Genomic DNA, 14,730 nt, shown 5'->3' on the forward strand with positions numbered 1-14,730 from the left:
GTATCCAACTGTGCTATCAGATAAAGAAAGTTACACCTCCAGTTGGCATCAGAACTCACTCCACTAGATCTGTGGCTACCTCTGTGGCTTTTCTACGCAAAGTTCCTCTGGCTGACATCTGTAAAGCAGCCACTTGGACTTCTGAACACACATTTGTTAAGCATTATGCCCTTACTCAAGGCCCTCTCTCCGATACATGATTAGGCAGAGCTGTATTATCTACTGCATTTCTACCAAATCCAAAGTCCCTACCTCCTTGAGATACACTACTTTTAAGTCACCTGGAGTGGAGCACCCACAGGGACATCTCTCTCTTGAAGAGGAGGTTACTCACCCTGTGCAGTAACTGATGTTCTTTGAGATGAGTGTCCCTGTGGGTGCTCCACTACACACCCTTCTCCCCTCTACTTTCGAGTTGGGGTAGCTTCCTTTGTAGAGAAGGAACTGAGGACACTGATCATGCATGCGTACTATTAAGGTACACTCAGAGTGGGGGAGGGGGGGTAGGCTCTGCGTGTGCGTGACCGGTACGAGTACTGCTGTAAAAATCTCAGAGTGAAGGTGCAGAGATGCACCAACACCTGGAGTGGAGCACCCCCAGGGACACTCATCTCAAAGAACGTCAGTTATTGCACAGGGTGAGTAACTTCCTCTTCTTCTATAGAAATAGGGATTTGATGGACACTTAGAAATATTCACTGTTCTTCAGTGACTGCTAAATGACTTATTGAGTTTCTAGCTGATCGTAAAATATGTGGCCCAGCTGACATGTTGCAAAGCTTTAGAGATACTGGAGGGACTTGTCTTTACCATTACATCCTACCATGAGAGCTCTAGAGTTGGTTTCTGCACCTGGTCTCCAGAGGGCCTGTGCAGTAGTTATTGGGAACATAACAGAAACATTCCTCCAATGCCCCTCTGCCATGTACATTGGCCAAACCGGACAGTTGCTACGCAAAAGAATAAATGGACACAAATCTGACATCAGGAATCATAACATTCAAAAACCAGTAGGAGAACACTTCAGTCTCTCTGGTCACTCAATAACAGACCTAAAAGTGGCAATTCTTCTTCAGCAAAAAAAACTTCAAAAACAGACTCCAACGTGAAGCTGCAGAACTGGAATTAATTTGCAAACTGGATACCATCAGATTAGGCCTGAATGGAGACTGGTAGTGGTTGGGGCATTACAAAACCTAAACTTAATTTCCCCAATACTAATTTCTCCCTACTGTTACTCACACCTTCTTGTCAACTGTCTAATTGGCCACTCTCTTACCACTTCAAAAGTTATTTTTCTTCCCTTGGTATCCTGCTGTTAATTGATTTATCTCATTAGACTGACCTCAAACTTGGTAAAGCAACCTCCATCCTTTCATGTATTTATACCTGCTCCTGTATTTTCACACCATGCATCTGATGAAGTGGGTTCTAACCCATGAAAGTTTATGCCCAAATAAATTTGTTAGTCTCTAAGGTGCCACAAGACTCCTTGTTATTTTTGCTGATACAGACTAACACGGCTACCACTCTAAAACCTGTCGTCCTCCTCTGAGCTGCTAGCAACTCCTTGCATAGACCCCTTTGGCCATTCCAGAGGTTAGTCACCAACTAGATCTTTTCTGTCTCTAATTTTTGCTAAAAGAGCCTTACCTTGCCCATCTCCCTCTTTCTACAGTAAGATAGTTACCACCATGATCTCTTGTAATCTTGTGTCAGTGGTGAAGGAGTTTGGACATTAAAAGTAAGCTTGTAGCAATACTGGGCTTGTGTGCTTATGTTAGTACAGGAGGGGAAGAGGCATAAGGGATATTTCATAGAGAAGTGTTTTTAAAAAATTGAGTGAAAAACATCTAATAAATTCAAGAGGAAAAGGATTGCACCACCCCAGCTATTGTGGAAGGGATAATGAATCTCTTAACAGAAATGTGGGGACTCCAGAATTTCTTTGTGGAAAGTTGTGTTGCCTTATTTGCACAATGAATGTTATGGAAAAATAACATCTTGAGTAATTTACAGTAATATTAGCTGAATTATTATAAATGAACTTGCAAGATGTGAAAAGACTTGACAGCTTCCTGAGAGCATGAATTATTGCAGTTGTGTTCAATGTGTCATTGCATTGAATTTGTGACTATTTGAGCAGCCTCTACAAGTGTGTTTTGGCCCTTGAAATATGGTGAAAAGCTCTGCTACATCTCTGATCGGAAAGTAAAATACTGTGCCCGACGTGGAATAAATCACATGGCAGAGTATTGCTTAGGCAGCCATTATCTACAACTTTTGAACTGATAATGATGATCAAGGAAGAGAGAATAATGAGGAATGGACATATAGCTATGGCTGAGACATAGCAGCAGCAGGTAGTTCAGGTTGGGATTATTTCCCATACAAGGCAAGAAGCTGTGTTCCACTTACCCCCAAATAACTAAAAATACAGATTTGTCATTTTTTCAAATTATAATAAATTTGGAAGAACCTGGAGCAGGGGTCGGTAACCTTTCAAAGAAGAAGAGCCATTTTTTGGTTTTTGTCTTTGACAAAAATATTTCGAGAGATGCATTACATGCAAAGCTGCTTGTAGAGTTAGAATTTATCAACTAATAATAATTGAACATATTAAAGTTATTACTATTCACCAATACTTTTAATGTGACTTCTGCCATTTGAATTTGAATATAAACAGGAGGGGGCTCCGGGCTGGGGCAGGGGATTGGGGTGCAGGAGGGGGTGTGGGGTTGGGGAGGGAGTTTGGGTGCACGAGGGGGTGCAAGGTACATGCTTTGGCCGGGAGGCGCTTACCACAGGTGGCTCCCGGCAGGCAGCGAAGCAGGGCTCTGGCCCCATGCCACTCCAGGAAGCGGCTGGCTGTTGCTATGTCTCCGTGAGCCACTGGTGGCTGGGGGAGGGGGGAAGAGAGGAGGCGGCTCCGTGCGCTGCCTTCGCCCCAGCATCATCCTCAAAGCTCCCATTGGCCAGAAACTGGCCGATGGGAGCTGTGGGGGCGCTGCTTGTGGGTGCTGCCAGTGCACTGAGACCTGCTGCCACCCTCCCCCCAAGGGGCACACAGAGACGTACCAGCAGCCGGCCACTTCTGGGAGTGGTGTGGGGCCAGCACCCTGCTGCATCGCTGGCTGGGAGCCACCTGTGGTAAGCACCTCCAGGCCAGAACCTGCACCTTGCACCCCCTCAGAAAATGGCTGCCTGCAAAGGGGGCAGCCAAAGAGCTGCATGCGGCTCCGGACCCCTGACCTAGAGGATAATAGTGTTATAAGTAATAGCCAGCATGGATTTGTCAAGAACAAATCATGCCAAACCAACTTAATTTCCTTTTTTGACACAGTTACTAGTGGATAGGGGCAAGCAGAAGATGTGATATAGCTTGATTTCAGTAAGGCTTTTGACACAGTTATATGGGACTGTAATAGAGCCGGACTCACCCGGCGGCGCCTCCTGCTGGTTGTCACTGGGAATTAGCTAGTCAGCCTCTGGAGCACCCTCTGCTGTCTGGTGATCCGCCTTATCACCAGCCCCAGTTCCTCCCAGGACCCGGTGCCTCCTCCCACTGGGGTGCTGCCCCCTGGCAGTAAACCCCAACAATCCCTGAGGGTCTCCCCTCCCCGGGGAACCCCCACCCACTACCCCACCTCGCCTCAGTCTTGGCTACTGCCAGTCATCGCTTAGCCCCACTCCCTTGGCAGACTGCAGTGTATCAGCCACTCATCACAGGCGAAGAGGTTTGGACCTGCTGCCTCTGTCTACCCATGGGCTGCCCCCTTGCAACCTCAATACCTAATAGGCCCTAATCTAGGCCTCGCAGCTGGGGGTTTCCAGGCCGGAGATCCCCTGGCCTTTCCCCCTCAGCCCTGCCCCAAGCTAGGTACTCCTTCAGGTCCCTGCAGCCAGTCCCTTCCCTCTCTGAATGCAGAGAGAGAGACTGGCTAAGCTTCAGCCTAGCAGCCCCTTTATAGGCCCAGCTGCGACCTGATTGGGGCATGGCCTAGCTGCGGCCATTTCCCCAATCAGCCTAGCTTTTCTTGCCCTCAGCCCTGGCTCTCTCCCAGGGCTGGCTTTTAAGCCCCACAGGGCAGGAGCGGGTAACCACCCCGCTACAGGGACACTAGGGAAATGTGGCCTAGATGAAATTATTATAATGTGGGTTTGCAACTTTTTGAAAAACTACTCAAAAAAAAAATTTGAGTGGTTTGCTGCCACACTGGGAGGAGGCATCTAATGGGGTCCTGAAAGGGTCTGTCCAGAGTCCAGTACTATTCAATCATTTCATTAGTGACTTGGATAATGGAATGGAGAGTATGTTTATAAAACCTGTGGATGACAGCAAGCTGGGAGATGTTGCAATCACTCTGGAGGACAGGATTAAACTTCCAAAGGACCTTGACAAACTGGAAAATTGATCTGAAATTCACAATAAGGGTAGTTAAGCACTGGAATAGCCTTCGAAGAGAGGTCATGGAATCTCCATCACTGGAGGTTTTTAAGAAGAGGTTAGACAAACACCTGTATTTCTAGGCCATCCCAGACTTGATCTTGCATCCGTGCAGGGGGCTGGACTATGTGATCTCTGAGTCCTTTTCAGCCCTACATTTCTATGGTCATGGAGGCTCTCCATTCTATTTGTGACACTACTTCCTTCATAGCTCCAGTCTGTGTTGCTGCATTAATTTTCATGTTCGTGGCCTGCCTGATTAATTTAGGTGGAATATAAGTTCCCAAAGAGCTAAAGGTGTTAACATAACCCAGTTACAGTTGAATGTTAAACAATTTTAAAGAAGGTTTTGAGTTTGGTATGCAGAGACCGTAGCCTGTTTAGTACCATTGCAAACACACCATTAAAAGCCTTTTTAACCTCTTATTAAAGATACAGAAAAGAAGCTCTGGTGGGGATGGGGAGAAGGGGATGGGAGAAGGGCTTATTAAAGTATTAAGTAAGGCTTTTATTTTAACAGCACTTTTTGTTTCCATTTTTTTGCTGGAGAATTTTTAGAAGGAAAACCCCCTTGTCTGACAGTTTTTTTAGATGGTATTAAAGCTGGTAATAGCTGTCCTTTTTGGGGAAAAGAGAAGTTAGTTGAGATGGGCAGGAGCTGTTATTGCGGCTGCTAAAGTTGGATTCTATTTCCTAAAAAGACAAACACACACAAAAGGGAAGAGAAAAGAATAGCAAAGCTAGAAAATGCAGCTTCTGTCTTTTTCTTGTTGACTAGTACTTGTAAACTTACTGAGAAAACACGGGCACAGCATACTGTTTTGTTAGCAGGCTGTTTAGGGCACTGTTTTTAGGTGTACAGGCTCACAGCAGTGTTGCAAAATATATAGCCTTGGCCAGCTAAGCCAGACTCTTATTAAACAGAAAGCAAAGGAGAGAGGTAGAAAAGAAAAGTAATAAGGTAGAAAAGGACGGGGGAGATAAAGTCTTACAACCCAGATGGTGGTCAGGATTCAGCTGAAGTTAGTAGAGGTGGCAATGTCATCTGGGCTCACCCTCCCCTATTTTTTTGCCCAGGTTGGTCAGGACACTTCTTCGTATCAGGCTGATGAAGGCTGGGGTCCCAGAGACAGTGGTGGTGGCAGTCATGATGGTGAAGCTAGTTCCAGAAGCCAATTTTTCCCCCAAATGCTTTTTTGTTGTTTTGTTAAATGACCATAAAAAGGAGAGAGATGTAGAATAGCCGATTTCCTTGCTATTTTGCTACTAATTAGTCCTAATTTCTGACACACCAGTTTTTGTTTATACATTTTTGGTCCTTAACTTCTTTTGTTCACCAGGCATGATTTTAACAGTCCTTGAGTGGTATTAGTGAAGCCCTTCTTGTTTAAATTAATTTAGCTTTTGGGGTTTCTTTACCTTTTTTGAAACAATTTTATATAATAGGCTATTGTTATAATTCATGCATCATTACCCACTTTTTACAGTTGAGCTCACAATCAGGGTAAACTTCTAGGCCCAATTATTACAACAGGACCAAAATTCGGAAGAAAATATAGGTAGTTACTTAGCTTGGTGGGAAGGCAGTTTTTCACTCTAATCTAAATGGAGGTAATATTAAGCTTAGATTCAGACTGTATCAGATTGGAGTATTAGTTTAAGTTTCCACTAACACTTTTGCAATTCAGGCTCGAGGTGTATATTTGTATCCAAATTCAGAGCATAGTATTCACTTGGTTGTGATTTGTCAAGACTGTTTCTTGTTTCCTGCAGATTGAAGTAACAAAAACAGGGCTTCAGGCATCCCTGTTGGTGAAGGCTCCAGAGACAGGAGAATTATTTGTGAATTTTGACCCTCAGATATTGACTTTAATTCGGGAAACAGAGTGCATGGCTCACATGCACCTTCAAATCCCACCCTTCGCGATTGCTCTACAGCAAAAGCAAGACTCATACAAGAAGAATTTCAATCAACTGCAGGTAGGTTTATTTTATTCATTTAGATCTGCATAGAGCTATTGAAAGCTCCAATAATTTCATGAAAGTAAATAAGATAGTATTTTTATAAGATTGAAAATGAACAAATTCAGACTACTATGCACCAGTAAAGTGATTAAGGTGGGAAAAGAACTTGACACTTCACCTCCATCTTTTTCATGCAATTTTTTAGATGCTACTGTGACTTTGTTCTTAAACATAACCTCTAGGAGGCATGGCAGTGTGGAAGGAAGGCGCTGAGCTCTAGAAGTTTGGAGCGGTGGAAGCAATTCCTCAGTAATATAACCTTATTTCTGATTTGTTCAGACAAATGAGTTCAGGCAAAGCAGTTGACATTTCTCAAACACAACTGTGGTTCAGCTTTGAGCACAAGTTGGATAGGGGACAGCAATGAGGCATGCCGACCCAGCAGTTGCCCCTAAAAGTATTGTGCCTTGGATAGGAACAAAGACTCCAGTAACTGGGCAGTGCAGCTGCTGCACCAGCATTACACCTAGTGTACTTTTTGGGCCTGCTGTGCTAGAAGATGCAGAGAGAAGATGGAGCCTTGGTTTCTCCTCTTGTCTCTTAATTTCCTTTTGGGAAGTAAGCTGCCATCAGCAGTGATACAAGCCAGCAGCAATCATTAGGCTCAAAAGAACGTGACCAAGGATGGAAGATGGCTGCTGGGCAAATCTCATGATTTTACTGCAAGCCCTTGGGTCAGGGATTCTCTTTGTCTCTGGGTATGTCTACAGTGCAATAAAAGACCCATGCCCCACTGCAGTTGGCCTGGCTCACAGGGCTGCGAGGGGGAAGGATCTCCGATCCCAGGCTCCAGCCCGAGCCCCAACGTCTACACTGCTATTTCTAGTCCTGCCGCCCAAGTCTGAGCTCTAAGACTCAATGCCATGGGTTTTTTATTGAAGGGTTGTCAGGGTTCCCTCCCCACTCTGAACTCTAGGGTACAGATCTGGGGACCCGCATGAAAGACCCCCAAGCTTATTTCTACCAGCTTAGGGTAAAACTTCCCCAAGGCACAAACTTTTTGCCCTTGGAGGGTACGCTGCCACCACCAAGTGATTTAACAAAGAATTAGGGAAGAGACCACTTGGAGACGTCTTCCCCCAAAATATCCCCCCAAGCCTTACACCCCCTTTCCTGGGGAGGCTTGAGAATAAACAAGATGAGCACAGGACAGCCTTGGGTTTTTAGGACCCTAAAAACCCAATCAGATTCTTACAAAAACAGAACTTTATTAGAAGAACAAAACAAAGATAAAAGAACAACTCTGCAGGATTAGAATGGAAGATAATCTCACAGGCAGTCAGATTCAAAACATAGAGATCCCTCTAGGCAAAACCTTAAATTACAAAAAGACACAAAAACAGGAATACACATTCCCTCCAGCACAGTGAACTTCACAAGCCAAAACCAAAAGAAAATCTAACGCATTTTCTAGCTAGATTACTTACTAACTCTATAGGAGTTGGATTGCTTTCTTTCTTGATCTGTCCCCGCAGAGGCATCACACAGACAGACAAACCCTTCCACCCTCCCCCCGCTCAGATTTGAAAGTATCTTGTCCCCTTATTGGTCATTTTGGTCAGGTGTGAGCCAGGTTACTTGAGCTTCTTAACCCTTTACAGGTAAGAGGATTTTGCCTCTGTTCAGGAGGGATTTTATAGCACTGTATACAGAAAGGTGGTTACCCTTCCCTTTATATTTGACATGCCCCCCCAAATCACAGATAGTGTTGGACAGCCGGTTGCACACTGGCTGTGATTTCTTCCTGGAGCTCTCGGAGAAAACAGAGTTAATTAGACACATGTACCTTTAGATATACTACTGACTGTATAAAAACTAACAGTATTTCCCACATCTCAAGGATGATTTTAACCAGTTGATTCTGGGAAACTTTCACAGGAGAGTGCATCACCCACTTTGTTAGAAGCTCCTGAAATGTGTTGTATTTCAAAATCAAAATCTTGGAGAGCTAAACTCCACCGAATAAGTTTTTTGTTATTTCCCTTGGTGGTATGAAGCCACTGTAGCGCAGCATGGTTGGTTTGCAGGTTGAAACGCCATCCCCAAAAGTATGGACGGAGCTTTTCCAGAGCGTAGACAATGGCGTAACATTCTTTTTCACTGATTGACCAGTGGCTTTCCCTCTCAGACAGCTTCTTGCTGAGAAACACGACAGGATGGAACTCTTGATTCAGTCCTTCCTGCATTAAAACGGCTCCCACACCATCTGTGGTTACTAGGAACGGTTTGTCAAAGTCTGGCGCCCTTAGCACAGGGTCAGACATGAGTGTTGCTTTAAGCTGGTTAAAGGCTTTCTGACACTCTTTGGTCCACTGAACGGCATTTGGCTGTTTCTTTTTGGTTAGGTCTGTCAGTGGGGCGGCAACACTTTTTGTATAGCACCTAGTCCAATAGGCTCAAATTCTAATTGGAGTCTTTGCGTGCTACTGCAATACGAATATATAGTATAAGCTTTTTGAACTCATCTACTTCAGCTCACCCCCCTCTTGTTGCTCCTTTTCTTCATATGTGTAAGGGGATAATTACTTTCTCATATGGGCACTGTAATGATTGCTAGATGCTTTTGCAGTACTTGGAAGCTGCCAAATGTTTCATACTGTGACAAATTTCAAAGAATGTCCTGGAACTTTATGGTTGGGTTGTGAGAGCCAGTTGTTGCTAGGGCGTGAGGAAGGGATCTCAGAGAAAAGCTTGTGCCTAGCCTGTTTTTATCTCCATCGTTCTTCTAGAGACCATTGGTCCAGTTCAGAGCAGAGAAGGTCAAAGCTGACTTTTAGCCACTGTTAATAGACTCGGTTTTAGGAGCGGAAAACTCCAGGAAGCAAGTCCTGGGGATGCTTCACTGGCTTGCTATGCTGATTTCAAAGAATGATGTGGAGGCACTCTGGTCCACTTCAAGAAAGCCCTGCGAGTCTGCTGAGACTCCCGTATAATAAAATAGAGGAAAGAAGGCCTGTTTCTGACCATTCTTGATTCGCCATGCTGGGAAACAGGAGAAGTCAGTGTTCTGGGTAATGCAGGATCCCCTTTCTTGCAAATAGAGCTTGAGGGGGGTCATGTTTTCATTGCTGAGATGAACCTCTTGGTGAGTAAAACCTGTGGAGAGTACAGGAAGAGGCCTATAGATCAGTTCCTATTCAAAACTTTTGGATTTGAAGAAATTCAAACAGATTAGGTCACTTATCAATTTAAACAAGTGTTTGGATTTATTACAAACCAGGGTGTTTACAGAATACAATTTCTACCTTTGTCCTCCTTCATATATACATTTCAGTGGTGGGCAGTGGCATCCTGTCATGCTGTTGTGTGTAGTAAGATCACACAGTAGTGAAGCAAGTATATTTCAAACTAAATGTTTGTAGCCTCTGGATATCTTTATATCAAATTTCCAGGTATATTCATAGATTTGTTAAAAACATATTCTGCTAGCTCCTTTTAAACTTAAAACTGCATCACCAGTTGTCAGAATGTCTTCATATGATGTCTTTTGACTGGGCTATTAAAAGATGGCCTTCCTTTAAAAAATTAGAAGTATTGGCTTAGGGTCTCAAAAATATTGAAAATTCTGACTTCTAATTTACTTGTATTATCATTTAGGTCCCATGAAAAGGTATTGCAGAAAAAAGACTTTAGCATCAATATCAGATCCATATGTAGACTTGACCCCCGACCCACCAAAACTAAACCTACTTCTTACAATTTACCAACTTTTTTATCATTTAATGTCCAAACTACTTAATATAGCAAACGTTGATTTTTCAAAAAGGCTCCAGAGATAATCCTGGCAGTTACAGCCTGTTAAGCATAACTTCAGTGCCAGGCATGTTGATTGAAACTGTAGTAAAGGACAGAATTATCAGATACATAGATGATGAACAGTATGTTGGGGACGAGTCAACATGGCTTTTTTAAAGGGAAATCATGCCTCACCTATCTATTAGAATTCCTTGAGAGTGTCAACAAGCATGTTCACAAGGGTGATGCAGTGCATATAGCGTACTTGGACTTTCAGAAAGCCTTTGACAAGGTCCCTCATCAAAGACTCTTAAGCAAAGTAAGGAGTCATGGGATAAGAGGGAGGGTCCTCTCAGGGATCAGTAACTGGATAAAAGATGGGAAACAAAGGTAGGAATAAATGATCAGTTTTCACAATGAAGAAAGGTAAATAATGCGGCCTCCCAGGATCTGCACTGGGACCTGTGCTGTTCAACATGTTCATAAATGACCTGGAAAAGGGAATGAACAGTGAGGTGGCAACATTTGCAAATGATACAAAACTATTCAAGATAGTTAAGTCCAAAGCTGACAGCGAAGAGTTACAAAGGGATCTCACAAAATTGTGTGACTGGCAACAAAATGGGAGATGAAATTCAGTGTTGATAAGTGCAAAGTAATGAACATTGGAAAACATAATCTCCACTATACATACAAAATGATGGGTTCTAAATGAGCTGTTACCACTCAATTAAGAGATTTTGGAGTTGTTGTGGATAGTTCTCTGAAGACATCTGCTCGGTGTGCAGTGGCAATCAAAAAAGGTAACAATCTTAGGAACCATTAGGCAAGGGATAGATAAGAAAGAAAATATAATGTCACGATCTAAATCCATGATACACCCACACCGAGAATACTGCTTGCTGTTCTGGTCACCCCATCTGTTGCAGTGTATGCACATCCTGTCCCCTGTTGGGGTAGATCGTGGGTGTGGTGGCAGTGCAGTTACGGTCTACCAGACTGTCTTGGGATTCAAGATACTTTGGCTCAATGCCCAGAGTAAAAGTGGCTGCACTTGGGTTCAGGGCTGCATGGCCTACTGGCCTGAGACAAAGTGGCGGCCCTTGAGTGCCGGGCTGCATGGCCTAGTGGCCAGGGTCAGGGGCCGTCACCCAGGGCTGTGACCTGCTGGGGTAGGGGGACCCGGGCCCTCCCTGCTCCATGGGTCCCAGCCCAGGGCCCTGCCAGTGGCAAGTGTGTCCACCAGCCAGTCAGCAAGGATTCTACCGCAACACACTGCTTCTGCTTTAAGGGGGTTACAACTCACTCCCCCTCCCGGGGACACTTCTTACCCTGTTTCCTGAAGTCATGGTCTGTTTGATGTTGGGGTCTCTGGGCTCTTTGGTGCAGGTAACTCCCTAGGACTCTGACTGCAGCTGGTTAGCTGTAGGCAACAGGTCTCCAGTCTGGTTCTCGGGATCTCCGGCTCCCGCAGGCAAGGGCTGTAGTGACTCCTGGGCTGGAGCCTCCACCAAACGTCCTTCCTCTTTGGCAGTCATCCCAGACTGAGCTGAGCTGTTCTTATTTATACTAGCACAGCAGTTGGAGCATGCCCAGCACGGTCTGAGGGTGGGATTAACCCTTTCTTGCTAGTGTGGGGTATGCACACCCTGTCACACCATCTCAAAAAAGATGCATTAGAATTGAAAAAAGTACAGAGAAGGGCAACAAAACGATTAGGGATATGGAACAGCTTCCATATGAGGAGAGATTAAAAAGACCTGTCAGTTTAGCAAAGAGATGACTGATGGGAGGATATGATACAGGTCTATAAAATCATGAATAGTGTGGAGAAAGCAAATAAGGAAGTGTTATTTACCCTTAGCATAACACAAGAACCAGGGGTCACCCAAGGAAATTAATAGGCAGCAGATTTAAAGGAAGGAAGTACTTCTTCACACAATGCTCAGTCAACCTGAATTCATTGCCAGGAAATGTAGTGAAGAGCAAAACTATAACTGGGTTAAAAAAAGAGTTAGATAAGTCATGGAGGATAGGTTCATCAATGGCTATTAGCCCAGATGGTCAGAGATGCAACCCTGTGCTCTGGGTGTCCCTAAACTTCTGGCTGCCAGAAGCTGGGACTGGATGGCATGTCAAAATTGCTCTGTTCTATTGATTCCCTCTGAAACATCTGGCACTGACCACTGCTGGAAGACAGGATACTCGGTTAGACGGACCATTGGTCTGACCCAGGATAGCCATTGGTATGTTCATGGTAAACTGTTTCTCTGCATTAGAATGCTACACCCAACCACACTTGGCTGCAGCATCTCGGCCTGAGACCAAAACTGAAAAAAGCAACCTTAAATTCTGGGTGCCCAGCTTGAGTCATCTGAGATCTAATATTTCAAAGGTGTGGATCCACCTGGGACTACAATTGCTTTAGGTTAGTTTGCAGATACTCACTCACCTGTGGAAAAATTAGGCTTTAGGAGAGTTAAGGTTGGGTACCCAAAGCTAAAGGGTGCCTTTTAGAACTTATCCCTATGTGGTGTACTAGGCTCTGAGAACTGGACTTCTATCCAGTCATTGTACTAAGTGGCACTGTTGGAAGTGCTGTCTACTAGATTAAATATAAGAGGCCCTGATCAATATGTTCAAGATAACATTTTGTTTTCGGCAAGGATGTTAATTTTGTTATCCTAGCCAAATTCTAATTCTGATTAGACAGTGACACTGAAGTCCCTTCAAAGCTTCATTTAAGTTAATTCTTCTCTTCCCTTTGCTTCAGTTATGTTGTGCAGTGGTGGCAGGGCATTTCAGTGATCAAGTGTTTGTGGTGTTTTTGTAGAAGACTTTAGGATTCTTAAGGATTAGTAGTGTCATTAAAAATATAGAGTTAAAGCCAACGTGAAAAAAATCAAGTGTTTCATTGTTTCAAAAATACTTTTTTATAAAGTGGAAAATAATAAAAACCTGACTTTTCATGAAGAGTGGAACTTTGTTTTTAGTGTAACTAGATGCAAATATCAGCATACGGAAAGGTTTGCATCGTGCTTGTTAACTAGTGTTATTACCCTCCATTTATTTCAGATGATGCTGGCAGAATATAAGAGAGTTAAATCAAAAATACAAACACCCACTGATCAACTAATGGCTCCTCACTTAGCTAATGTAGATGATGCTATCCAGCCTGGTTTAACTTCACTAAACTGGACTTCCTTGAACACTGAGAAATACATAAATAATATTTTTGACAAACTAGGTAAGCATGCTTGTAGTGAATCAGCATTCTTCCACTGAACTCTGAGTTGTTTGCTTCAGTCTAGATATACAGTCCAATGTTAAGTGCAACATTCATTTTTATTATACAGATTATACTGTTGCATAAATTAAAACACCAAAATTCTCACCCATAGTGTGCTGTAATGTTTATTCACCCCATGGGAGCCAAATTCTCAGCTGCCTTAAATTCAGTTCAATCTCACTGACTTCCCTGGGATCTCAGTGGGGCTGTATGGGTCATTCACCAATATTGCTGCCATGTGTACTTGCCTGCAGCATGCCAATACTTGAAGAAAATAAGAGGGAAAGGGGCAAACTCTATCAAGCTTCACCATTATAATATTCTCCTCTACTTCCCCAGCAGCTCCCACATATCAATCTCTGCCTTGTCTGGGCCTCTCTGCCCGTTTACGTAAAAGTCCTCTTATGTTGTCACTGAACAACTTCTTATCTTGCTGAATTAGCATTTTTTTCTAAAGCTCTTGTAAATCCACTAATACATAAGCTGCCATCCAGGGCTCCAATGCCTTTTGAATTTTTAGCATGTTCTGTCATACTGGTACAAGCAAAAATAAACTCCACAGGCCTCACAAAACTAAAATATAACCAACTGAAAAGAGAATACAAATAACATCGTATGGCATGCACCTTCATCTGCAACAGCCTGGGAGAAGAGATGGGTTTTGTAGACTGTCCCGAAGGTCAACAGATCTGGCTTACTTCAGATCCATTTAGTGCCAAAGATACCTACATCCCACCTAAAAGTTCCTTCATCTCTAAGAACTAAAATTACTTATATCAGGAAAAAATACAGGAAAATGGAGCTTAACATGACTCACAAAGTGAATCCTGCAACATTAAATTACCTGTCCATAAATGACTGGGCTCCTGATTATGGGTGTTTGTCACATATTGTGCTCCACTGTTAATTCATGTCAGATCCAGGTATGCTGAGCTTTAAGCAGTCACTTAAGCTCTCTCAACTGAAACATCTAGAAGAAAAAAAAAAGACTGTACTGATGATGCTTGCAAGCTTCTTTGAAGTTAAAAAATGTTATACCTTGTCAAAATGTTTTAATATTAGTTTGGCTATATGGACGGTCAGTGAATTGATATGTATAAAGGAAAAAAGTTGGTTGCTTGTTGCTGCTCATAAGTGGCAAATTTCTTAATTGCAAATTCTGAGTTTTTGAGTACCAGATAGTGTTATATGATGAAACTGGGGCCAGATTTTGCTGCACATTGTCTGTTGCACA

The 14,730-nt window shown here is 43.4% G+C and overlaps 1 protein-coding gene across 1 annotated transcript in view; it reads left to right on the forward strand.

Annotated features, from left to right (window-relative positions):
• The window catches only part of DNAH5 (dynein axonemal heavy chain 5), a 235,436-nt gene that overhangs the window by 52,361 nt on the left and 168,345 nt on the right, over nucleotides 1–14,730 (forward strand). Inside the window, exons 15-16 of the mRNA XM_074945024.1 lie at nucleotides 6,221–6,427; nucleotides 13,283–13,454. Coding sequence (XP_074801125.1) covers nucleotides 6,221–6,427; nucleotides 13,283–13,454 — 379 coding nt within the window. The remainder of the gene's footprint in view (nucleotides 1–6,220; nucleotides 6,428–13,282; nucleotides 13,455–14,730) is intronic.

The sequence above is a fragment of the Natator depressus genome, chromosome 2 (assembly GCF_965152275.1).
Source record: "Natator depressus isolate rNatDep1 chromosome 2, rNatDep2.hap1, whole genome shotgun sequence".
Taxonomy (NCBI): domain Eukaryota; kingdom Metazoa; phylum Chordata; order Testudines; family Cheloniidae; genus Natator; species Natator depressus.